General features: G+C 36.9%; 1 protein-coding gene across 4 annotated transcripts in view; it reads left to right on the top strand.

The window, feature by feature from the left end:
• The window catches only part of Mettl24 (methyltransferase like 24), a 102,785-nt gene that overhangs the window by 37,690 nt on the left and 37,267 nt on the right, over positions 1–27,828 (top strand). Inside the window, exons 3-6 of one of the 4 annotated variants that reach the window (XM_063254004.1) lie at positions 2,438–2,577; positions 12,220–12,448; positions 14,366–14,491; positions 15,417–19,524. In XM_063254004.1, the coding sequence (XP_063110074.1) occupies positions 2,438–2,577; positions 12,220–12,448; positions 14,366–14,491; positions 15,417–15,428 (507 nt within the window). In that variant the 3' untranslated portion in view covers positions 15,429–19,524. Of the gene's footprint in view, positions 1–2,123; positions 2,251–2,437; positions 2,578–12,219; positions 12,449–14,365; positions 14,492–15,416; positions 19,525–27,828 lie in introns of those variants that run through there. The other 3 variants (XM_023563467.2, XM_063254003.1, XM_063254005.1) reach the window with 3 other exon arrangements.

The following is a 27,828-nucleotide window of genomic DNA, read 5'->3' as shown; positions in this document are numbered from 1 at the left end:
GGTTTTTAATAAGAGCACTCCAGAGAGCTGCCCTTGAGCAAATGGCCGTACCTTAGGAGGTCCAGGAACGCCATGGGGACTATAGGACTTCCCTAGACCAGCCAGCTCCCTACTGGAGGCAGGGCATGAAGAAGCATGCTAGCAAACGCGCTCATCTGTCCATTAGTAGATTACAGAAAATCCATCCCGTACCTTGTCACAGTCTGGGAAATTTATATTTGTAATCTCATGGAAAAGTTATTAGAATTTCAATAAATTAATTTCAATCTACAACACGTGGTAAGAATCAAGGTACGAAGGTATATTTGTAGTTGTAGGGAGCCAAAGGACCTAAGTCCAATCAGAATAGTGGCTAACCAGACCAAAGGCCTCAACCTAGGGCCAGACTTGGATTTTATTAATTCCTGAAGAGAGGAGTGTCTCAGGGATGAGTGACCATGAGAGTGGTGGTCAGTGTCTGAGTGCTGTGAAGAGGGCTAGTAGGAGGCCTGAAATCATCTCTGCTATATGCAGAGAGAGAGATAGGCAGAAAGGATAATCTGAATATCACAGACTGGGGCGGTATCTAGTGTTTTGGGTCATTGCTTCAGTTTTGATGTGTGATTTTCAAGCCTCTTTTCTTGACGCTCATTCTCAGCTGACCTTGTTGCATGGTATCTCTCTGGCTAGCTCACGCATACTATTTGGTGGCCACTGGCTGGGCATCACTGACCTGTACCATTGCCTTAAAGGCTGCACATCTGCACTTCCGCTAGACCCATGTGCATTGCTTAAAGCCAATTGAGGAAATAAACACAAAAGTCGAGCCACCTCTGCACATATCAATACATGGCAATAGGGCCAGGTTTAGCCAAAATGGAGACAATTGCTCTTCTTTCGAGGAGAATCATCCTGGTGGTCCTCCACAGTAGATCAGGGCCAAATGAACACAACTTTGCTCTAATCCCAATGGTGACTTTCCTTCCCTTGGGTGGATGGATGACAGGCAGAGCATAACTTCCATTTCTTAATCAGAGAATAGTAGAAGACAAGTTCTACAGATTAACGTGTTAATGCACCCAGTTGATAAATATTTTCGGTAGTAGTTGTTTGAAAGAAAATTCAATTCTGTTTTCTGTTATTGTTTTTCTCCTTTAATAGTGTTTGGAGATGGAGAAATAGAAAGCTATGGGTTGAAGGAAGAGAATATCTAGCCTTTTCTCGGTTTGCACTTTCCTGTAAAATGTCCCAATCCTCACAGAAGACTCACCATGGCTGATGCATAGTGTCAGGACAGTCTTGCCAGGCCAGCCCTAGGTTATAGCTATAGTGACACAGATGCTGGACTAGTTGAACAGCTCCGGGTGATGTGCACATCATAGAGTAAAACTTTGGAAAATCAGGTAAATAAATGGATTAGACAGTTCTAGAATATCTTGTCATGAAGAAAATCCTTTCTGTTATTTTTTCTAATTAATTGAAGCAACAAACAGCTTTTCTGTCTGGAGTAGTGCACAGTTGTGATGTGACAAGAGCTGCCTGTCATGGAGCATCATGGTGACTGGGTGAGTTTGGAGGAGTGAGGAGGCAGGTGCTCAGCAAGGAGAATAACCTGGCCACACAGTTGCTTTCTTCCATTCCAACAGCCTCAGCCGTCCAAACTGCACAGGTCTCACACACAAATCAGCATCCTTTGTGTTGGTTTAATGTGCACTCGGAGTTAGAGACCTATTCCTGCTTGCCTTGGATTTACATTTCCTTTGGTTTTCTTACCTAATTTTGACAAATGAGTTAGGAAAAGTGCCTTGTTTAGCTTCTAAGAGCCTCCTGTCTGGGACTCTCGCCCTCCTCTCCCAGGAGGAAGCTCATTAGAGCACTTTCTTAAGAAAAATAGCATCTTATCAGCAGGCATGGCCTTGTAATTTCCCTTGACCTATGCTCAGCTGTCTACCTTGGGGAACACATGCCATCTTTGTGGCTCTGGCGGCCCACCTTATCTGCCTGAAAAGAGAGAGAGATAACCTTGTGAGTGTCCTTCTGAGGTCTGTGCCCATAGTTGCAACAACATGTCGCTGTACTGTGCTCTCTATCTGCAGTGCCCCGTTGGTCTGAGGCTCTCTGTCAATGTCTGTTTCTCCTCCCAGACTAACCTCTGCAAAGCCTCTCCCCTCCTATCCCTGCTTCTGATCTGCTGTCTGGGCAAATGGTTATAGCAGCTCATCACTTCCCTTCGAACCTGCATTGAGTCTCCATGAAGTTACTACTTATCTGGTATGTAATTGAAATTCCTCCAAACATTTTACTGCAGTCTTGTGGTTCCCGGGGGAGGAGAGTAGTTAGCAGTGGAGGTCATAACTCTCCTATTAAGGCTCTCAGGGACCAAAGAAGCAGTACGTCTCTACCTGCCATTTATCATCCAGCGTTTTAAATTATTTATATTGATTTCCAATCTCTACAGATTGCATGCAGTCATATGAGTGCAGACAGCCTGGCTACCGACTCCAGTCCTGCGGACAAGCCCTGGTTGGTGTGCCTTGATGACAGGTTTGGCTTAGCTCATCAAATTCGCAGCAAGCAGTGCCGCCTCTACTCTTTAGGGTATGTAGAAACCCAAGCAGCCCTGCTGGGAGCCTCTGTGTTCCTAAAGTTGTGACTGGCTGCAGTGCACACAGGGGCTCTGCCTTGCATCAGGCCATGTTTCAGATTGTTCTGCTGGGCAGCTGCAGGCTGGACAGGTCACTGAGGTCACCTTGATCAGAGCCACTTTTCCTCTTTTCTGCCACTAATAAGTTGGTGTTGGAGGCTTCACTTCTCAGCATGACAGAAATTCTTGGTAAATCCAGTGACTTTCATCTAGCATAGAGCACCCTTACTACAAAGACAGTACAGGCAGAAAAAGGGAGAGGCACTTTATACACAGCTGTGAGTGACCCAAGACAGTGCCCACTGTTTGGTTTTTATGTTTTGCAACAGTGATAAATCTACATATGGTTTTGTATTTTAAAAAGAAGGTAAAAGCCATTCTTATGGTAACCATGTAATGTTTTTCAAAACTGAAAAAAGTTGACATTCATTTATTAAAATAATCTAGATATATAAATGGATTTAGAGAATTTTTTTGTAAAAGATCAATATTATTTCACCAAATATGTCAATCTTTTTATAAAAAGTTCTGAACTTACAAATAATATATGTCTGAAAAGAAAGGCAGGAGAGAATTATTTCTGCTTGGGACACCCTGTTACATCAGCTTTTCATAGGAGTTAAGTAGGTTCTCGTGCTAAACCGCTGAAATCCTTTACAAAAAGTACTGGGGATTCTCACAAATGTCACCTACGTGTTCCTCATCTATAGGTTTCATTGTCTAGCTCTAAGTTTGCATTCTGAAAGCTGCCAGCCAGAATCCTAGTATTAGGATTAGGGGCACACATCCCCAAAGATGAGGATAGCATGCCCAAAGGTTGGCATGCAATGAGCATAGTAGCTACCAAGCTGTAATGAACACAAATTGCCAATTCTTATGGGATTCAGAAACATAAGATTTAAGTAAGAGTTTAAGAGTAATGAAAACATCCTTATATGGGTTAAGTGCAAGTATATATTACTGATGATGCCTGTATGTGTGGGTTGGCATACAGTAAGCACTCAATACATGTCTGCTATGGAAAAGATTGTTGGAAGCAAAGGAAGCTGATACCACAGTGCTTTGAATGTGGCAATTTGGGTTAAATGATGAGCTGCTTAGCTGATTGGTTAGGACTGAGCTGTTTTCCTAGGAGTCTGCCAGCTGAGCCTCAAGATTATAGGAAGAATGGGAAGTTGTGACAGTGGTTTATTGTATGTCATATTTAAAAGGTATGGAAGTAGGACAGAAAATTATTGCATAGTACCACTTGCAAATTGGAGAGCTTGGTTTGCTGCTTTTTCTTGCTCTGAATTGCTTCATATTTTTCTTAACGTTTTTATACCCTGGAAGAATTTCATTTAAAGCATATAACTGAATAAAATAAAACTTGGAGAGTTGTTTTTGGGAAATTTTTTTTAATTTCTTTTTTCCTTCCTTATACTTCAGAGTTGTTGGGTAAAATGGCTCTATAGTAGGATTTTAAGTTATTACACAAAAAAGATAATTTCTTACTTTCTTTTAAATGTTTACCATTCAGAAACCAGCTTTATAAACAACAGACGAGAATATTTGAATTCCACTAAGAAAACAAATAAATAGACTAAGGGTTAATATCTGATGGAAAACATAACAACACCCAATAGAAAACTGGAAACTACAGAAAATATTTCTGGTAGTTTATAAAAAGAGGCTTTGTGGGCGATGATGTTGATTGCACTGTGACTTAGATCAAGCTCCTGACAAGCTTCGTTGCTCCAATAAAGTGCACGCTGGGGAGACAGACAGCTCAGCTGATGCTGAAGACTCAGACTAGCAGCAAAGGGATTGTGCCCTGGACCCCCAGCACCTGCGAGAACTGGGGTGCACGGCAGGTGAAGATGCCAGGTGGTGTTACTTACAACCAGTCTATGCCCCACGCCCCAGGGCTTTGGCAACCACAAGACCGTGCTGCTACAATACCCAGAATTCCCAGCCAAACCAAAGATACAGCCACAGTAGGAAGATAACTTTCCAGAGCAAGGACACAGAAGTCAGAAGACAAAGGCCAGTGGCCCTACGTCTGTCCTGACCTACCTCCTCGCCTCTATTCCACGAGCTGGTATCACGTCTGCCATCTCTCTGATGACTAGAATTTTCTTACTAGGAGTCAAAGCTTTTTATTCCACAATCCATGTAAAAGATGCTCATCGCTCTGTGATGTTCTGCTGCAAATTAAAATCCAATCTTTGCAGTTTTGGAATGGGATGGAGAGAGCAGTGGAGACAGAGCAAGACACTGGAAAGAAAGTAGAGGCCGTGGGTTTGGAGGTCACTGTCTTCTACCTACAGCTGCAGACAGGGTCTTCCTGCGGATCTTCCTGCCCAGCTAGTGGAGGGAGACCTGGGGGCAGTGGTGGAGGGGCAGGGTAAAGGACTGATAAACCAAGAGGGGAATAGCACCTATTTTTCTTTTTCATGTCAAAGATTATATTTTAGGGGTGGAAGACTTGAGAAGAGGTAGCACAAACCTAAGCATTCCTCACTTCAGTTCTACAGCGAGTTACGGTTTTCCACTTCAAAATTTAAATTCTTAGTGTAAGGTGCAAGATTTTGCCAGTGACACAATGTTAGGCAACAAGAATTAGTATGTTACACTGAAAACCTGGAACTTACAGGGAGTGTTTCCAGAAGGAACACACCTTAGAGCCGAAAATTTTTGTATTAATTAAGATGAAAGGAATGTTTAGTATAGGATATGCTGTACACACCAAATTACATGTAGAACATTGGAACATTATAGACCCCAAGGTCCCTTTTTACGTATTTTTTCCTAATCATCTCTCCATGAACTTTTAATACTATAAAGGTACTATACATCTCTTTATGCACTGTATAATATCAATACTTTATACATAAGGAGAGGAATCTCCCCCCTCTATAAAATCCATTTCACTCTTTCGGGAGTGCTGTTGTTGCTGTTGAGAATATGTCTTTTAGATGAAATCTTGGGATTTCATACAATATTATTAAACAAAAATCAATATCATAAATTTTTTTTTTGGTACTGGTGATTGAACTCATGACCTCACACTTGCCAGGCAGGTGCTGACACCACTGAGCTAAATTCCCCAGCCCATAAAGTGTTTTATATCTTCTGTTAAATGTCATTTATGCTTTGTAAATCCTGTTTCTCTCCCTCTGGCAGTTAGCAGTTTATGCATCTATATAATCTTATTTTTTTGCATCTATATAATCATTTGGCCAGATTGTTGGGTTCCTGCTGGAATAAAGGGTGAAGTGATTGAAATTTCTGGGGAAAATATTAACTGTCTTAGCTCTTTCTGGCTCTCTCTTTAATGATGAGGGTTAAAGACTGTCCTTATAGCTGTTTTTGGCTTATTTTATAGTTTTTTAGGTTTGCAAACAGCTTTATTGAGATGTAATTTTAAATATTGAACTCAATGATTTCTAGTTACTATGACTGATTTAGGAATATGTCCATCATCCCCCACAAGGAGCCCTGTATCTGATAGTAGCCCCCAGTTTTGTCCGACTTTCATCTCCCTAACCCTGAGCTCTCCAGCCTTAGGCTCCCACCATTCTATTTCTTGTCTATATTGAATCACATATTTTAGACATTTTATATAAATAGAATCATTAATAATTGGTCTTTTGTGACTATTTTCTTTCACTTAGAATAATGTTTTCAAGGTTCATCCACATTCTAGCATGTATCAGCACACCTTTCTTTTTACTGTCTGACTAATATTCCATTTATGAATGTACCAAATTCTATTTATTCACTCATCAATTTGAATTGTCTCCATTTTTCACTGTTATGAGTGTTGGAAAGGCATGTGCAAAAGTGTATGCATGAACCTATTTTCATTTAGTTTGGGTGTGTACCACTTTAACTTCCCACCATTCATCTATGAGGGTTCCAATTTCTTCATATTTTTACCAAAATTTATTATCATTTGACCTTTCAGTCATAGCCATCCTAGTGAAGGTAAAGGGCGATTCCACTGTGGCTTTGATTTGTGTTTCCCTACTGACAAATGGCCGTGAGCATCTTTTCATGAACATAAGCTCTGAGTTATGACTCTAGCTGGGAACGTAAAAGACACTCTCTTTAATACTCTCAAGAATACTTTAAAAAGAATAACCAAAGACCTTACCTAGTCCCACAGTCCATGCCTTTTATCCCTCAGTAGGATTAAAGGGCATGTCCCTGATTTCTAGCACCAGCCACAGCTGGTGAAAAACACCTTTGTACCACTGCAAAAGAAGCATCCTTCCCTCAGGAACCCCACTGCATCTGCTAGAAAATCATCATTGTGGTCATCATTATGATGTGCACGGCATCTCTTAGAGTAGTTTAGTGTACAAGCCACACAGTGGCATGCAGGATTGTTTTTCTTTAAGCCATTAGAGAAGGACAGCCAAAATGGCCACACTATTATTCTATTATCTTTGGAAATTTAGCTCTGTAGAATTCCCCCTTTCTATTTCTCCATTAGCTTCTAGATTTGGTGTTCCTTCTGTGCTGAAAAATCATTGTGACCTCAAACCCCAGCGTCAATGTATGGCGAATAATATTTTAAACACAATTCTGTCTCCCCCGTAGGGAAGCAGAGGTTGCACACTCAATTCAAAGGCTTGCACTTTTGAATATATATCTTAACTACTCAGCTCTTTCAGAAGTGGGTTGTTGTAGGACCTGCTGATTGTTCCGTAATATCCATTTGCTTGTTCTTCCCTCAGTAACAGAATTTCTGAGGTTACCAGGGCACATGACCACCCTACTGGAGGGTGTATTTCCTGGCCTTCGTGTGGCACTAAGTGGTCACACATAAGTGGCAGTGACGTGCACAGTTTTCAGGCTGTGGGCCCACAGGAAAAGATGCGACCACTGCTTCCCCTACTGCCCTCTCCTGATGACCGGAATGCATACAGGATGGCAGACAATGGAACAGTCACTTTGGACCTTGACATGGAAGCCAGAAGCTCTATCCTTCTCGCTTCGTGGAATAAACATCAAACAAAATGTTTCTGTCCAGTAAAACTTTCTACAGTGAATTTTCCAATCAAATAACAACATAAAATGGTTTATGAACTAAGTACATCCTTGCTATAAATAATAATCGTCAGTATAGTTATTTGTTCAAAGCTTTTCATTACTGCTTTGGGAGCTTCCTCAGATCAAGAACCACGTTTAATTCATCCATTTGTTCCCTGTGTCCTGTATGGTTCCTTGCACATATAAACACATACAAGTATGTGTTTATATAAATGAATAAGTCAGTGAAATGAGGTCTACCACATGCTATGTTTGGATTACAGCACAGTATATTATGGGAATTTCAGATTTGATCTATAATTTTGTTTCACTTAGGGCAGAATTCGTTAGGTCTGTGTGTCATTATTTCTTCCCTCAGCACTGAGGATTCAGAAATGAGCAAGGTTAACACAGAACTTTTCTTTATGGAGCTTTGCTGTCTCATAACTGACAGTTTTCTAGACCGCTGAGACCCTCAATATTGTTCTGTGTTCATCTACTGTGAGGTGAAGTGTAACAAGCGTGTGCTTTGGAACCTCCCAGAAAGAACCTGACTTTGTTCTTCTCCTCGCTCTTTGTACCTACTACAGTCTTGACTAATTTAAACTAAGCCTGAAGAAATACCATTTCAAGTACGTCAAAGTAGCATTAGAACATTAGTTAAATTAATATTATGTATATTAATTATATTCTATATTATATAGAATTGTATATTATATAGAATATTATATATTCTATATAATTAATATACATAATTATATTCTATATAATTATATTCTGTGTAATTAACATATTATATAATCTCTTTCTAGTACAGTACATACCTATATATTAAGATTAAATTGATTGAATAAAAATGATACATGTTAAGTTAAAAATTACAAACTACAAATAGTTCTATGTTATTAGTTTACATATATTGTATACAGTAATCTCCACTATTGAACAATTAACTTATGTGTGTATGTGTGTACTTATGGTAACTTGTAATAGAAAACACTCGTGTATGTCTGAAAAATGCCTGAAAAAGATACACAAAAAATTGCCAAAATTAGCACTAAATATCTAGTGGTAAAAATGTCCACTTTTCATTTTATGTACTTCTTACAATTAGAGTTTTTGTGTGTTTGTAATTTTTTAATTCTAAAAAGTTTAAATTGGAATCAATAGACAATAAAGTGCCTTGCCTAAACAATTAGTTAAAAATAACTAATCACTTAATTCTTATGATTTTTAAAGATCTTGATTAAATAGAAGTGTGAGCTTACAAGTAGGAAAATCTTTTTATAAATTCTGAAAATTCTCTAAGGAAGAAAGTATGAGCATTTTTACTGCAAGAGGCTCATTTACAAATTGTATTTAATGAATACGTTTTGACATTACGTTGTCACAGTGAAGTTACACAACTGTCCTTTCCTACTGCGTGACCTGTGTTAATACTATTTTGCTCATTTAACTTTCAACCAAGTTAGCAAAATGAAAAAGCCTTCACAACAGATGACTTCTATGACTGACTTTCCATAGAGAAATAAATGTATGAATTAAAAATGCTTGTAATTTTGGCAGAAAGTTGGGTTTGTATGGAATACCAGGCATATCAGATTGCTGTTGCTTTGTAACAGATCACTCTAATGACTCAATGTCTTAAAACCCGTTATTTATTGTTGCTTATGTATCTGCAGGTTAGCTCCAATTGATCCAGGATGGCCTCTAGTAGGATTCTTTATATCAAGATAAGGTGGCCAAGGCAGTTCTGTTTTCTGGGGAAGAAATGATTGAGGACTTGGGATTGCTTCCTACCTCTTATTTCTTGACACTGGCAAGCTGTGCTGGGCACATTTTTATTTTAAATTCTATTGCCAGAGTAGAGCACTCTAGGCCTGGGATAAGGACTGGGGGCCTGCAACTTCCTTCTGGGAGAGAAGTCAGGCGACCAAGTCAGCAAAATCAAGGAACAGGAAGGGCTTTCCCTCAGGAACAGAACAGTGCAGTGGATCAAAGAGGATCGAAGAATTAGGGTCAGTGACTCAGTCTGCTACGGCAGGTTAGACGTTGGAAAAACCGGGAGAAGACAGATAGCGATTAAAATGGTCTGAATTATGCAGATTCAACAGGAAATTAGAAAATAGTGAGTAGGACCTGTTCTGTAGAAGCAAGGAGAGTATGCAAGAGGAGTATGGGATCTTTATCTAGGCGAAGAGGGTGAAAAGTACTATGGTTGAGGGACGTCACAAAATTGACTGGTGTGTCACGGAATCCAGTGAGTAGGGGGAAGGGACAGGAGGAGGGAGGAGGACCAGGAGTTTAGCTCAGTGACATAAGTGCCCGCTTGGCAACCGAGAGGTCATGAGTTCAATCCCCGGTACCAAAAAAAAAAAAAAAAAAGGCAAGGAAGAGACCTGATAAATAATTGTTATCCACTGAACTTGTATGTTTTAAGTTATGCAATACTCTGGAGTAGTAGTTTAACATAATAAAGCATTTCTGCCTGGGTTCAAGTTTGACCAATGTAGTATAGGTATTCTGAGCAATTTTGATATACTAAAGCACATACAGAGTTTTTATTGGTTAATTTTGTGCTGTTTGAAAAATTTTGTGCTCATTCAAACTGCTGTTTTAGTTGAAGCAATGATTCCTGTACGATCAAGTAAGAAATATTTCTGAGTAAATTCAATATTTATAAGTATATTAATTGCCCATTTATTTTTCTACCTACTGAAGCCTTATGTGTTATTAATTCATAATTTCTTCCCTTTGGTAATGTGAATTTAGATAAAGGGACTCTTGCTTCTTGCATGCTACATCCAGTAGAACCATGTATATTTGCCTTTTTTTCTTTTCTTTACCTGTAATACTTTAAAATAGACTCCATTTCTAAGAAAACAGCTATTGCCTTTAAGGCAAATGCTTGCACAGCAATGTGGGCATTAGGATGGAGACAAATTGCCTCATTAGTAGGATGCACCTCTCCTAAAAAGGAATGAATCCAAGGATTATCTTTTTGGCATATTTCAAGGAAGTCTTTTTAACAATAGAAGATATCCTTATTTATATATCATTGCTATTATATCTTTTTAAAAAATCTTTTTTGATATGTTTCTACATGCATGAGAGTGTGATATTCTGGTCTGCAGTTAGCAAATTCTTTTTATTCAAAGGATTGGAGTTATAATGCTTTTATTTTGGGATGGGGAAAGAAGTTTATTGAATGTCATCAAGGATCTTAGTATTAAAATTCATTGAATCTGTTGGAAGATGGAATAGATAAAACTATTGAAGGCATTGGTGTAGGCAAAGACTTCGTGAATAAAATTCTGATTGCACAGAACTATCACAAAGAATCAACAACTACTCACCCTACTAAAAACTTTTTGCACAGCAAGAGAAACCACCAACAGAATGAAGAGACAACCCACAATGTGGGAGAAAATGTTCGCCAGCTGTTCCTCAGACAAATGATTACTCTTGAGAATATGTAAAAAACTCCAAAAAAATCAATCTTTCCAGATTTAAAGACCAATCCAAAAATGGGCATCTGAGATGAATACATACTTCTCAGATGAAGAAATACAAAGAACAAATAAATATGTGAAAAAATGTTCAACATCACTGGTCATTTGAGAAATGCAAATTAAAACAACACTGAGATTCTACCTTATTCCAGAAAGAATGCTACTATCAAGAAGTCAAGCACTGATAAATGCCATGAGGGGGTGTGGGGAGAAAGGAACCCTTCTCCACTGTTGATGGGAATGCAGACTGGTGCAGCCACTGTGGTATTCAGTGTGGAGATTCCTCAAAAAACTAGGACTAGAGGTCCCATTCAACCCAGCTATTTCCTTTCTGGGTATCTTCCCAAAAGAATTAAAAACATCATACCACAGTGATATATGTGCATCCATGTTTATAGCAACATAGTTTGTAATAACTAGATCTTGGAAACAACCTAAATGCCCATCAACTAAGAAATGGATAAAAAAGATTTGGTATTTTTATGCAATGGAGTACTACTCAGCCATAAAGAAAGATAAACTGTAGATTTGTATAGGTAAATGGATGCATCTTGAAAACATACTAATTAGTGAAATAAATCAGACACACATGTGTAAACATTGTATTGTTTCATTAGTATGAGAAACAAATAAAATACATATATGTGTGTGTATATATATATATATATATATATATAACAGTTTACATAGTTTTACTACTGATTTCTCTGAGTTCACTGAAGAGAAAACTCTGTCCCTGTACTGTCTGGACAATTGAAGGCACATGTCTTGTGCTCTGGGTGAATGATTTGGGGATGACAATGCACAGTATGTGTACCATATTGCTCCCTGACTGATGCGTTTTGCAATTTTGTTGTAGTTTTTTCCTTTTCTTGTTTTTAAAATTTTTATTCTTGAAATAAATTAGATTTGGAGAAAAAAGTTTATTGAATATGTACATTGTATATGTATCTAAATAGGGTGCAGTCTCAAAATAAGAAAATTGGCCTTGAAATTGTCATGCTGCTAACCCAAGACTTTGCTGCATTATGATTTTGTGTTGATTTCTATCCTTTTTCTCTCCAGGCTGGGAAGTGACGATACCCGTTTTGAGGTGAGCATGGCCAATGATGGATGTGAGGTGCACCGTTTTGATCCTAGCATCAAATCCGCTCACATTCTGGAGAGTCAGCGCCTGTGGTACCATCGCGTATCCATCGATTGGCGGGACCCTCATCCTGCTCTTGCCGCCCAAAAACCACACAGCAATACCAGGAAACTGGGAAGTATTTTGAATGAATTTGGGCATCACAAGGTGAGATTTTCATTTGACTTCATAATTAAATAAAGTGAAAAAACTATATTTTTAAAAACGCAAACCAAAAATAACAACATTGACCCTGGAAAATTGAAGGTCTAATTTTAATCTTACTGATAACTCAGCATTACATACAGAGCCAATTCTGTAAACATAAAGTTTTTGCAAGAATGGAGATGTTTAAATGGATTTAAAGATTTTAGGTACTGCTGAATATTTTTAAGATCTTAGCCAAGACTGGGCAAGACGACCAAGAAGAATATTCTACTGAATATTCAGTAGAATCCTATTCTACTGAAGAATACTATTTCTGTTTAGGAATTGATTTAAAAATTCCAGAAAGAGCAAACTACTTATATCAGCCTCAAATACAAAAAATAACCAGCCAGGATTGTGTTTAATAAGCAATTACATGAGTGTAATATTTCTCGTTGTAATGTGTTTCTCACTATTTTGAGCCTTTAGGCTCTTAAAGTTCAGAAAATATGTGTAGCTTTGATTATAATCTATTTATAAAGTGGAATGGGCACTATGTATGCTAGAATTAACATAACTGTCAAATCTCTGTCAATATTTTATTGTGAATGGGCAAAAAAAAAAAAAAAAAGAAGAAGAAGAAACTCAGTATTTGAACTTTGTTTCTTGAAAGCAAATGTATCCCTGAGCTAACTGCTTTCTGTACGCTACTGCTAGAGAAGTCCTGAGGGCAGCTGGTTTGTGACTATCTCCAAGCCTCTATGCTTTGGCCTTGTGGCCTATCCTTCCTGCCAGAGACGTCATCATTTAGAACTTGTTAGAATGGGTGTCTGTCTGAGAAATGGACTGAACTTTAGACTTGATTTGGCTTCTTGGTCTTTAATAAGAGAGCTTTCGTCCTGCATGATTCTTTCCCCTTCTGTTCTCTTTAAAACTCCCTTTAATTAGATAGTTGAAGAAGAACTCCAAAGAATTTATAGTTCTTTTAACATGCAAGTAGCTGTTGATTTGTATTTTGCTTTACCATCCAGAATAACTAGCACTTGTAGTCAGCTGCTTTAATAAAATTTACACAGCATTCCTTGGGTAAAAATCTCTGAACAGAAAAACTTTCTATGTGCTATTAATTTTTAAATAAGTGTAGGAAGAAGCAGAAGTATTTTTCAGAAAAAATTATTGTCACTTGTTACCTTTCTAGATTTCTTTTCACAACCAAGAATTACAAGCCTGATTCTCTAATATGTCAACTCTATTTAAAAGCTGGTACTTACCCTGCGTGTTCTGTATGGAGTCTTCAGGCTCCTTCCTAAGCAGGGAAAAGAGACTAAACCTGATGCCAGCCACTGTTACTCTTCCAAGAAAAGGCTGAGCAGGGCCACTTGTGTTTTTCAATAATGTTTTAGGAAAAGATTTGCTAAAGGTGAGGATAAAATAAAGCTTTGAAAAGTGATCTGTGGCTAGAGTTATCTAAGCACATTTCCAACAGAGCATGTGTTTGGGGATAACAAGATACATATTTGCATTGTATTTTTGTCACAACCTGGGAACTGCAGGAGGCAAAGCTTTAAGAGGATAATGCATGAAACTTTGCAACACTGCCCCTGAGATAGCAAAAATAGATAGCTAAGAAGGAGAAATAGTTTCAGGACTGCTTATATGCCTAAGCTCGTTTATTTTCATTAAAAAATTAATAACAATAAAAGTGATCAGGGTTAGTATTGGTGGGTATATTTGCCACTTTAAAGTCCTTGTGGAAGAATTTAAGAGATGCTGATTTTCTTTCATGGAGTTTTTGGGTAAATGCTTTGAAACAAAACCAACAAAAGCTAAACCCATCTGTGAGTAATGGAACAACAAGGAAGGAGCTGCAAAATGCAGATCAAAAGAGACCTTGCTTGTGGCCTGCAGCAAGCACGGTCTGTTTTCATTTTCCTGCAGACAGTGGTAAATAGGACGCAGCGATGCCAGGGGAGACAAATGAAAGAAAACACAGAAGCAAACATGGGGACTGTTGCTTTGCCTTCTTCTGCCGATTCTGAGAATGACACTGGAAACCAAAGCAATGTAATTTGTTTCTCCATTACTGTAAAGTATTTTGTGTAGTTTTGCTCTCCTTTCCATGTCCTGCTATTATTTTTCTTCTTCCCTTTGTGGAAACTGAGATTCCAGTCACTCAAGCAAAAAGTGTGGGCACGGAAGCAGGCAGTATTCTGAGACGGTGATGGAACGATGCATGTGGTTTTTGTACTGCTTTTTAAAACTTAGCTAATTTTAACTTCAGACTATAAATTAGAAAAACCTTTCTGAAGCATCAAGCAGAAGCAGCTGCATCAGCAAAACTATGCGGACAAGCAGGCTAGACTGTCAAAGAATATTATCCCCTGAATCTGGCCTTACGAGGGCTGAGGAACTGTCTAATCCTTGCTAAAGAGATTGCTGCTACTGACTAAGCATACAGAATTTTCCAGAACACAGAGAAAGATTGAATCTGAAATTTGTTTGTGTTAATCATAATGTGTACCCTAGATTCTTTATGGGATACTTAGTGTCTTCTATGGTAAATGATTCAAACTGGTTAGTGAGAAATTATAACTATTAGTATCATTTGCAGTCTTATCCATGCTGATGAGAGTTTATTTTTGTTGAGCTCATCAATCTAGATTTTAAGCATGAGTCTGCTTATTAGCATTTAGCATTGAGCAAGTCATTTAACCCTCCTGGCTTCGATTTGATAGTAAATGAAGACAACGACACTGCCCAAACCATAGCTTGATTTGAGAATTAGATCTGAGAACACAGCAGAAATTAATTCATTAAATCATCATTCAATTTTTTTCAGTGAATTCAAAGAATTCTTATCAACAATTTCAGGAAACTTGGACTAAATTTTATAGAGAACGTTTTCTTTTTTCTTTCTTTGTTTTTGGGAAAATATATCAGATATCTCTGTGGAGATTTCTAACTGCACCTTGTTATGGTTTCAATCTAGATATCCCCCTAAAGTGGCCTGTGCTCACAGATGGAGCCTTGGAAAGGTGGGATTGGATCAAGGTCCATGACACTCATCAGTGATTATTCCACTGAGGAGTTTATAGTTAAGGATGAATCTAGGAGGTGAAGCGTGGTTGGAGAAGAGGGGTCACTGGAGCCATGGTGGCGAAGATCGAGCCCCTTCCCTTGGTTGATCACTAAATGCTTCCTGCCGCCGTGCCATGGACTGTTTCTCCTCTACTTTATCTGTCTGCTATTCTACCCTGCTCTGATTTTAGACTATGCACTGAAACTGCTATAAACTGTGAGCTAAAATAAACCTTTCCTCCTTAGAGCTGTGGGTGACAAGAAATCAAGCCAGTACCTAATTCCAGTCAAGAGTTTCTAATGAAAGCTTTACATTAAAATGAAGGGCAATTGATCCTTCAGAAGTGGTTGTAAGAGAATTATTATTGTTTGCTGCCTTGGGGCACTGAACAGCTTTGCTGATCATTGCATAGCAAACAAATCATTTCTCAGCCTTTTGGCTAAGATCAAGTGTTTACAAAAAAAATACTGAGCTGTATAGAAATTAAATGGGCTGCTCAGAATTAGCTGAAATATATCCCACACAAACAGATGTCATCCTGGGAGGCTGGGCTCAGTGGTCAAATGTCCACTGGCTTAGGCCCCTTGGGCCCTAACAAATATACAGTTTCTACATCTCTGGGCAGGGAGCGGGCCAATGACTTCAAAATATTGTTGTGTGGTTTCTCCTGTGTTTGAGAAATATAGGCTTTGAAATTAAACTCCCCAAAAATCTTTGCTTTTGTTTATCAAATTGAAAAATGAAAATAAGTTACTGATGCTATCCTACGGGAATAAAAGTCAGTTTTGCTACTGGAAATAAAAAATGATAGACTCTTCCTTGTATTCTGTTTTTACATCATGTACTATGTCCATCCTTTATTTTGACTGACTGCTTTGTTTTGTCACATTTGGTTTTATTGTCTTCCAAAAAAAAAAAAGTAATAAGAACTGTGGGAGTAATAAAACCAAAATGTGTAAATGTTATTGTAAAAAAGGGAGGAAAAGAAAGTGCTCTAAAGGATACAACTGCAAGTGTATTTAGGTGTGTAAGATGGATGATCATATTACTAAGTTTTTGTTGGATCATTGAACAGAACTGTTTGCAGTCTCACTGTTTGAATGTCCACTTTGTATGCTTTAATCCTGTAACTTGAACAACTGTTTCTAAGATGACAATATGTTGCTATTAACTAGTGATTTCTTACTGTTCATTTTTTTTTGAAATTCTGTATTACTTGTACCCTTTTACTATTTTTTTTTCTTTAAATAAAATAAAATAAAAATGATAGACTCAGGAAGAAAATTTGGCCACATGTATATGTCACTTTTTATTACTAGAAATTCTTTTGGCCTTAAATTTTCTTTTTCTTTCTTTCCTTCTCTCTCTCTCTCTCTCTCTCCCCCTCCCTCCCTTTCTCTTCTTCTCTCTCTCTTTCTTTCTTATACTAGGAATTGAACCTAGGGCCTTCACAGTCAGCTATGTCCGTGGTCCTTTTTTATTTTGAGGTGGAGTCTCTCTAAATTACTAGCTTGCCCAGGCTGGCTTTGAACTTGTAGTCTTTCTGCCTCAACTGCTTAGAGTGCTGGTATTGTAGGCATATACCACCAGGTTTCATGTTTCTTTTGTTAAGTATTTATGTGAAATATCATTCTAGAGTCCTTTATTTTCCTTCTAAAGTTTTAGTTTATGAGTAGTTTTTAAGGGAAAAGTATTAAGGATATGTCCAGACTGTGTTTTTAAGTCTAAAATCAGACAATGTCTGAAATAGGTGTCTTTAATATTGCTATTTGTGTATATTGTGATTAGTGGTACATTTTGGACTAATTTCTACCCTTTTAAATTAGACTTTTCATTTTATGTACTTTTTTTTTCTTTTGTCAAAGTTTTGTTTTTATTCTTCATTGTTATTTTTAAAAATATGTTTTAAATGAGGTTAAACCCAGGTCTCCCACATAGTAGGCAAATGCTGTACCACTGAGCAAACTTCAGCTAGACCTATCCTAAAATTTAAATATATGTAAATAGCTCTAAAATTTTAAAACAATATATTAAAAATAATTCAATATTTCTTTATTTCTTTTAGACATGGTATATCCACATTATCTGGATTTTTACCATTTTTTTACCTTTTATTAAAAATCTCAAAAGTTGCTACAATAATATAGTAAACTTCATATTTTTTTTACTGAGACTCACCAATTGTTAATATTTTGCCATATTTAGTTTTTCTTTATTGTTTCAAGAATTATCTCTGCAGTGAGGGGGGATGAGGCGTTTTTCTACACTGTTAGTGTGAATGTAACCTAGTACACTTCTATGGAAATCAACATGAAGATTCTGCAAAAAACCGAAACTAGAAATTTCATTTGACCCAGCCCACCCCCTTCTGGGCATCTTCCCCAAAAAGTTAAAGACAGCATATTACAGTGATGCATGCATACCTATGTTTATAGCAGCACAACTTATAAGAGCTAAATATTGGAGGCATCCCATATATCCATAAACAGATGAAAGAAAATGTGTTATATGTACACAATGGAGTACTACTGTGCCATAAAGGATAAATTTGAGTAATTTTTATGAAATGCCTCTACCTTGAGACCATAATGTTTTTTTAAAAATTAACTTTGTTGGTACAATTTAGATATACACTGATCATCTTCATCATAGGACATTTGTTCCTGTATGTGATATTTTTTGACTCCTCTTTTTTTCCCTCTTTCCTTTACCCTCTCCTCCTCTCCCCATTTACAAAGTTTTGTTCCATTTTATCCTTCTTTTTATCTTTTTTCTTTTCCCTTCCTTCCCCTCCCCCCCCCAGTTCCTCTTTTCCTTTTGAACAATTTCTTATTTACAATATGTCCTGTACATATTGGTCCTTACTTTCGTTTCTCACACCAGAGAGGCAGTGTAATATTTACACATGTGTCTAATTTATTTCACTCAAGAATATGGTCTCAAAGTGCATCCATTTACCCAGAGATGTCACTAACCTCTTTTCAGCTGAGCATTATCTCCATTCCTTGGTTGACGGGCATTTGGATTGTTTTCAAGATTTACCTGTTGCAAACTGTGCTGCTATAAATATGGGTGTGCATATACAGCTATGGTATGATGCGTTTAATTTTTCAGGGAAGAAGGGAAATAGCTGGATTAAATGGAACATGTTGTCCTAGATTTTTGAGAAAGCTCCACACTGATTTGCACCAATCTACATCCACACCAACAGTGGAGAAGAGTTTCTTTTCCCTAATGGCCTCTCCACCAATTTGTTATCAGTCGGCTTCTTGATGACAGCCATTCTTTCTGGAATGAGATGGAATCTCAGTGTTGTTTTAATTTGCATCTCTCCAATAACCAGTGATGTTGAACATTTTTTCATGTATTTATTTCCATTTGTATTCCTTTCTCTGAGAAGTGTGTATTCATTCAGATGCCCATTTTTTGGATTGGTTCTTTAAATTTGGGGGTCTGATATTTTTCAGTTCTTTATATGTTCTAGATATTAGTCCTTTGTCTCAGGGACAACTGGCTAATTTTTTTCCTGACCGTGTGGATTGTCTTTGCAACTCTGTTGATGATTTTATTTGGCTATGCAAAAGCTTTTTAATAAGATGAGATCTCAGTTGATTCTTTGTAGTATTTCCCATGCAGTTGGGGTTTTGTTCATGAAATCTTTGCCTACACCTATGTCTTCAAGAATTTTACCTGTTCCCTATGCCAGAAGATTTAGTGTTCCTGATTTAATATTTAGATCTTTGACACACTTCAATTTCAGTTTAGAGCAATGGTGAAAGACCTGGGTTTAGTTTTTAGTCTTTGGCATGTGGAAAGTCAGTTTTTCTAGCCCCATTTATTAAAGAGGCATTCTTCCAGGAAATGTATTTGGCCCCTTTGTCAAAAATACAGTGGCTGGGGGGCCTGGGGATTTAGCTCAGCGGCATAAGTGCCTGCCTTGCAAGCAGGCAGTCGTGAGTTCGATTCCTGGTACTGATAAAAAGGAAAAAGACAAAAAAATAAAAGATTTTAAAAAATACAGTGGCTGACAGTGTTTGTAGTTGTGTCTGCATCTTCTCATCCATTTCACTGATCCTCAGTTTTTCTGTTTTGTTTTTTTTTTTTTTTTTTTTTTTTTTTTTGCCAGTATCATGTTGCTTTTATCACAGTAACTTTGTAGTATAATTTCAAGTCAGGGATTTTGATGTCCTTTGCCTTGCCTTTGTTCTCCAAAATTGTTTTTGCTATTGTGGGTTTCTTCTGGTTCCAAATGAATTTTAGGAATACTTTCTATAGCTCAGTGAGATATGTTAATGGTATTTTGATTGGGATTGCATTAAATCTGTATAACAATTTTGGAAGTATGGCCATGTTCACTATGTTGGTTCTGCATATCCATGAGCAAAGATAACTTTCCATCTTCTGATATCTTCTTTGATCTCATTTTTAGAGTACTATAATTTTTAGTGTATAGATTTTCACTTCCTTTGTAAGATTGATTCCTAAGTATTTCATTTTTTATGCTATTGTGAGGAGTATGGTTTCCATAATTTCTCTCTCATTGAGTTTGCTGTTTGTGTTGAATGCTATTGATTTTTGAGTGTTGTTTTGGAGGTCTTCTATGTAGAGTATCATGTTATCTGCAAATAATGATAATTTAACTTCTTCCTTTCCTACCCTTATTCCTTTTATTTCTTTTTCTTTCTCTTTTGTAATTGTTCTGGCTAATATTTCCAGAACTATATTGAACAGGAGTGGTGATAGTGACCACCCTTATACTGTTGTTGATTTTAGAATGAAAGCTTCCAGTTTTTGACCACTTAGTATGATGCTGGTGTTGGTTTGTCACCGATGGCTTTTATAAGATTGAGATAAAGACCATTTATTCCAATTTTCTGTAGAGTATTTATCATAAGCGGGTATTGGACTTTGTCAAATGCTTTTTTGTGTCTATTGAAGTGATCATGTGATTTTTGTCTTAGGCTTTGGTGATATGCAAATCAATAAATGTAATACACCATATATTGAACCATCCTTGCATCCCTGGAATGAATCCTGCTTGGTCATGAACTCAGGACCTTGTACTTGCCAGGCAGGTGCTGTGTCACTGAGCTATATCCTCACCTAGAGTACAGATTCTTGAAGTAAATATTGATGATTTTCTGGATTTCTGAAGAATCCATTGTAATTTTATCCTTTTTGTTCCTAAGTCCATAAATCTGAGTCTCTTTCCCTTTCTATTTTGATAAAGTTGGATAAGTGTTTATCAATTTTATTTAGTCTTTTAATGAACCAACTCTTCAATTCATTGATTCTTTGTATTGCTTTTGTAGTGTCCGTTGCATTAATTTCTGCTCCCATGTTTATAATTTCTTCCCTTTTACAAGCTTTGGATTTGATTTTTTATTCTTTTTCTAGAATTTTAAGGTTTAATATTAAGTGGTTTATTTGAGTGTTTTCTTGATGTGAGAATTCATTGCAATAAATTGGTGTATATATATTTATACCTATTATCTCTTTTTCTTGGAGTTTTCCCTTAGCAAGTATGTAGTGATCTTCTTTGTCTCTTTTGATAAGTATTGGCTTGAAGTTCACATTGTCTGCCACCCATGCTTTTTTCTAATTTCATGTGGAGTACTGTTTTCTATTCTTTGACTGCCAGTCTATACATTTGAGGATAAAATGTTTCTTGAATGCAAAATATTGTTGGATCTTACTTCTTGATCCATTCTGCCAGTTTGTTTCCTTTGATTGGTGAACTGAGACCATTTAGATTGATGCATACACTGAATATGGCTTATTCTTCTCATATTATTTTCCCGTTGTTGATTCTGTGTCTTTCCCTTCTGTTTAACTGTGTTGGCTTCTTTCTATTGGTGTTCTTGTAATTGTGTTCTTTGTTTTGTCTTTCTAAAATAGCCCTCTGAGTATTTTATAGAGCTGGTTTGGTGATCATGAATTTCTTCAATTGTTCTTTGTCATGTAACTATCTCATTTCATCTTTGAGTTTAAAAGATAGTTTTGCAGGACACAACAGTCTGGGTTGGAGGTTGTTTTCTTTTAGGGCTGAAATGCCTCCGTTCAAGCTCTCTTTGATTCAAGGATTTGTGTTGAGAAATCTACTGTGATTGTGATGGGCTTTTCTTTATAAGTGATTTGTTTCTTTTCTCTAACCACTTTTGATATTTTGTTCTTGTGCTGAACTTCTGGAATCTTTATTATTATATGCCTTGGTGTAGATTTATTTAGGTCTTGGCTATTTGGAGCTCTATGATTCACTTACTTGTGTGTCAAATTCTTTACCCATGTTTGGGAAGTTTTCTGCCATTATTTCTGTGAAGACATTTTATGGCATTTGCTCTAACTTTTTTATTGACTTCTGTCTATTTTGTGTTGCTTGCTCTTTGCTTCATCTTTTTAAGTCTCTTGCTGTTTTCAAGATAGTTTTCTTTCAGTGGTCATTAGCCACAATCCTGCCTTCTAGATCTGATATTCTATCCTTTCCTTTGTTCAGTCTGTTGTGTATACTTTCAATGGAGTTTCTAATCTCCTCAATTTCTCTTTGTATGTGTTTTATGGATTCTATTTCTTTCCTATGTTGGGCATTCATTGTCTCCATCATTTTCTTAAGCTCCTTTGTTTTTTAATCTTTGTATGCTCTAATTTCTTTTTTGATCATTCTTTCTTTTTTTTTAACCTGAGAGATTGTTTTGCCTCACCCATTATTTTTCACTTCTGCTGCTATCATTTTAGAAAGTTCTAGAGGGCAGCTCCCAATTTCCTGTATTTCATTGTGCTTTGAACTTGTCCTGGGTAGTCTGACGGTCTAGGGTTGCATTTTGCTTCTTCATTTTGTCATTTTCTATTTTTTATTTTATTTTGTTTCTGTGTTGATGCTTGTAGATTTCTTACGGTAGATAGGTTTATCACTAGTATTGAGGCTTACATGGGAAATGTCTATTCCTCAAGGATATCTTCTAGGTAGAGGTGGTTCTTGCTCTTTGTGTCTGTTCCAAGAATCTACCTTCCCAACTTATTAAGGATGAGGAGTTACTGTCCATTTGGCTCAGCACCCAGTCCCTTGCTACTGGACTATGATGATGGTTATGATCCCCAACAATCACGGTGTTGTCATTCAAGGGAGAAAAACTGATTATAGCTAAATTAGTAGTTAGCATAACAACAACATCAAGCACAGACTAGCCACTTACAAACCGTAAAAACAAATTCTATAGTTATAGGACAAGATCCAACATATACCAGGGAACATGTGGGAATGACTTCCCTCTTAGTAGAGTGATTTTATCTTGTGTCTGAGGGAATTTAAGAGGAATAAGAGACAAGATAGATCAATGAGGAAAGATATAGTAGAAGCAAGGCTGGAGGGCAAAAGGTGGTCACCCAATTTTGAGAAGCTGGAGAACACAGGAGAGACAAAATGTCAAAGAAAGCAAAAGAATATTGAAGAATATTAAACTGGGGCTGGGGATTTAGCTCAGCGGCATAAGCACCTGCCTTGCAAGCAAGCGGTTGTGAGTTCAATCCCTAGTACTGATAAAAACTAAAAAAGTCAAAAAAAAAAGAATATTAAACTAAAAACAGAAGAGACAATGAAAATATCATTGTTAAGAAGAATAGCTGAGAAAAGAGAAAGACTAATAGAAGAAAATAAAAAAGGCAAGAAACCTAAATAGTAAAAAGAAAAGAGAAAGAAAAAACCCAATCATACAGAAAAAGGAAAACCACTCAAACAAACAAAAAAAGAAAAGAAAAATAATAGAATTCCTTTGGTGTCCACAGTTCTATGGTAGCATCCAAGGTGGATCCCAGAAATGTGCTGTATAATCCCACCAAGTTTTCAGGTAGGACTTGTGCTTGTGAGGGCTGATCTTGACCTCTGGATGTTGGGGTGGGACAGGTCCTAAGCAGACAATGTTCTGGTGTCCACTTTGTGTTGTGATCGCCTCTACAGTGCTGTCCCAGTTGCTGTGGCACCCTTGGGTAGGGAAACTCGATGTTGCTCCCAGACCTGTGTACAATTTATTCCTTTGGGTCCTTGCACACTTTCTCTGTTCCACACTACTGACCCTCTTACAAGCTAGTCCTTGAGCAGGAGGAGTGCTGTTGTCCTGCTGCAGGCCAAGGCTGCTTGCCTGATTATGGCACTCTGCTGGTCTCATGCCAGGAAGGCTAAGGCTGGGTTTTGGTGGCCACTGGAGCAGTCTGGGTGGGCCCATCTCCTACCTCTCCGCAGAATTCCCAGTCTCCTTCCCACCTGCCAGCAGTCTATCCTGACTGAGTGACTCTTCCTTCATTCCAGCCTGGGACACTGGCAGTGAAGCAGCTCAGCACTGTTCTGCCCCGGGGTTTGCCCTGAACCTTTTGAAATAAAATGGCGCCTCATCTGCACACTTTTGTTTTGCATGTTTGTGCACCAAAGCTCAGTGCCCGTTCACATCACTCACCAACTGCTGACTCCCAGCCACACTGCTGCTTCAGACTTTCCCATGCTGCTGGTTCCCACCTGCCAGCATGTGCCTCACTCACAACCATAATGTTAAGTGAAATAAATCAGATCAATAAATATTGATTGGTTTCTCTTATATGAGAAACCAAAAGTATAACTGAAAGAGTTTTCGGTGCAATAAAAGACAGAATATAAAGTAAAAATAGCCTTTGTTCTAAGGACCTGAAGAGAACTTCATGACCACCAGGGCCTGGCTTTCTCTGCAGGAAACATGGGGCATGGGATATTCATGTAATTTCCGCCTGGGGCGGTGCTTAGGGCGGGCATTGCTGACGCTTGAGGAGCTGATTGGAGGTTTCTGTGCCCGCAAAGAGGAAGGGCAGTTGCAGTTAAAGCAGAGGAAGAAGCAGGAAGTGGTGGGCGTTTCCTCTTTGGCCTTCTGCCACCCTAGACCACCGCTATAATGTCTACTAGGGCAAGAACCTTTCAGTAACTAATTTAAAATAAAAATAGAGACTAAGAAACAGGGAGCAAATGGGAAGGAAAGTAGGGGTGGGAAAAGGGAAAGATGGGGATGGGAAAGGAAAACGGCTCAGTGTGATATGTAAATTATCAGTTCTCCACGATGAATGTTTTTTATTATGTGCCACAAACAGGCACTAATAGTCAAGAACCACCTCTGAAAAAAACTCAGTAGGAAGAAATGCGTGAATATTTCCCATACATGCCAGTTTAAGTAATTTATATGTAGTTACTGATGATATATTTGGACTAATTGTTTTTCACTTTGATATAGCTTAGTCTAAGAGCTGGAATATTGATTAATGTGGAAATAATGGAAATATCCTTATTAAAGTTAGAGGGAAATAAAGATACTTATCGCTGTCGATTTTGAAGAGCTAGATTAGACTTGATTTTTTTTTTAAAAAACTGATTTGGGGATAATTATAAATTTTTCTGCATTATAAAAACTAGTACATTGATTCTATGTACACTTTGCCTTTGGCAAATATATAATACAGTATCACAGTCAAAATATTGACATTAGGATAGTTTAAATACAGAAAAACAAGGATCATGGTGCCCTTCAACCATACTTACCTCCTTCCCTAAATTCTGGTAGCCACAAATCTGCTTTTCCATTTCTATAATTTTTTCATTTTGAAGAATGTTATCTAATTAGAATTATGTATTGTGTAATCATTGTTATTTAACATTTCTAATATTATAGCTTAACATAGTACAATTAGAAAACAAAAAGAAATTTTAGTGTACAAATTAGAAAGTATGATTTATTGCTTGCAAATATATTATTACTATTAAATAACCTATTTGAAGATAATAATTAATTATATACTGAGAAACTCAAGGAACCTAATGAAAACCTATCAATCAAGAGAAGAATTTAATGACTTAACTGAATGCAGCATTCAAAAACTTTAGAACTATGCTTTTATAATAAAAACCAGTTAGTATATAAAAAGGAAGGCAAAACAGAAAAGCAGCAAAAAAAGATAAATTTAACAAGCCACGTACAAGATTTATAAGAACAGAAATTCAAACACTCAAGAATTAAAAAGACTTCAACAAATTCAAACATTACACATTTTATCTCTACCATCATAATTTAATCTTTCTTATGTTAATCTATACATTTAATGTGACTGCTGTAGAGTATTTTTAAAACTAGATATACTGATTTTAGTGTTCATACTGCATTAACAAGAAGAAATAGCCAAATCCTAACAGCAGAGTAATAAAGGAAGTTAACTAGCCCTCTGTGATAGTAAAACTTCTTAGAAGAGTATGATAATACATATCCAGGAGGGATGGCATATGCCTGTAATCCCAGCACTCTGGGAGGCTGAAGCAGGAAGATTCAAAGTTCAAGACTAGCCTACGTAACTAGAGATTTGGTAGGTCTATCTCAATAGATAAGATAGATAGTACAATATCATGGAAGGTAGCTTAGCCCTAGGTTTAATCTTCTGTGTGAAGCAAAACAAAACCTATAAAAGGATAAGCAAAATCATGCTGTTGTATGCATAAATGAGAAAATTAATTGGCAAAACAAATTAAATGTGCCAATTCAATATATGAAATAGGTTGCATTTCAAATAGGGGAAGAGTGGATATTTCAGTAACATTATGTGGACAATCAAATAGGCATTTATTAAAAAAGAATTTTTGATCTTCTTGCCAAGAAAATTCAAGTCCAGGAAAAAAGTATTTTTTAAAACAGATATATAAAATACTAGGAAAAAATAAACTATGACATTTTAAAAAATAATGATGGAGTTAGAAAGTCATAAAAGATTAATTTGATTATAAACTTTGTTCATGCTAAGATTACCCCCCAAAAAATCCAAACTGCAAAAATATTGACAACTCATTTCATAAGCAGTGAGCTAATTTTATTGGTATGAAGGGCTTCAACAAATCAGTAAATAAAGACCTCAACTTGGTGAAAAATTGAATGAAGTTTGGCTAATATGCATGAGGCTCCGGAGTTGATCCCCAGCACCACAAAATAACAAAACAACAAAGCCAAAACAGCTGACCAAAGATGGACTCACAGAAAAGGTGATACAGGTAGCTCATGTGAAAACTTACTCAAGCTTGCTGATAGAAGAGAAATTCAAATAAAAGCACATTTAGATATGTTTTCATGAAATTATCAAAGACTGAAAGTAACAGGAATGTAAATTGTTACAATCTTTCAGCAGGACAATTTGATAATACTTACCATACTGCAAATGAAAAACTTGTCAATTCTGCCTATATGAAATTTCCGCAGAGTTGTGTTCTCATATGAGTGAACTAACACTCATGAACAAGGTTACTTTACTGCAGCATTGTTTCTAATATCAATTCTACCATTGTGGAAGTGGTTAAATGAATTATTGTACCTCTTTTAATGGATTGTTTACAATGCCCCATGAAAAAAGGACAAGGAAATCTTTAGTACTGATATGGAGCAATATCTGAAATATGTTTTTTAAGAAAAGGATCTTACAAGGCAAAGCAATAGTCAAACAGTTTTGAAGAAGGCAGAACTAGAAGACTTAAAGTAGTATTGTACTAATATAAAGATAGACACAGATATCAGAGGAACTCTAAGAACTTTTGGAAATGGAAACTCACAAAATGTAATTGATTTTTGACAAAGGTGCCAGCATAATCAAACAGGAAAATGATAGTCTGTTCAACAAATAATGCTGGAACAATTAGATATTTGTCTGCAGAAAACTGACTACTGACCTCTACTAAATATCATCCAAAAGTTGTTTAGAAATGGCAGATAGACCTAAATATAAAGGCTAAAAGAAGAGATAGGAAATTCTTGAGACTTTAAGGTAAACAAATATTTTATAGGAAACAGCATAAATCACAAAAAATTTTAAGGTATAATTTGTGTTTATACACCTACAGGTTACAACCTTCTGCTCATCCAAAGACATTGTCTAGAACATAAAATCTGGGCTAAAATACTCACCATAAATATATCAAGCAGTAAGCTTTTATCTGGAGTATATAAGGAGATCTTACAAACATAAATGAGGAGTCAGCAACTCAATTAAGAAAAGGGCAAAAAGATTTGAAAAGACATTTCACCTTTGTGATAAACAGAAGGCAAAAACATATGAAAAGATGCAAAATATCATTAATAATTAGAGAAGTGAAAATTAAAACCACCAAGAGATACCACCACTTCTTAACCACCAAAAAGCCCATATCGAAAGCTTGATGATATGAAGGAAGGGTATAGAAATGAAGTAACAGAACTCTTGAACATTTCTGGTGTCATTGCAACATCTCTGAAAAAGAGTTCAGCAATTTCTTATAAGATTAGTGCTATAGTATGGATCTGTAATG

This window comes from Cavia porcellus, unplaced genomic scaffold (assembly GCF_034190915.1).
Source record: "Cavia porcellus strain 051 isolate PalLab524CR breed Dunkin Hartley unplaced genomic scaffold, mCavPor4.1 scaffold_7, whole genome shotgun sequence".
Taxonomy (NCBI): domain Eukaryota; kingdom Metazoa; phylum Chordata; class Mammalia; order Rodentia; family Caviidae; genus Cavia; species Cavia porcellus.
The sequence above is the reverse complement of the archived record's forward strand: the minus strand, read 5'-3'. Positions and strand labels throughout refer to the sequence as shown.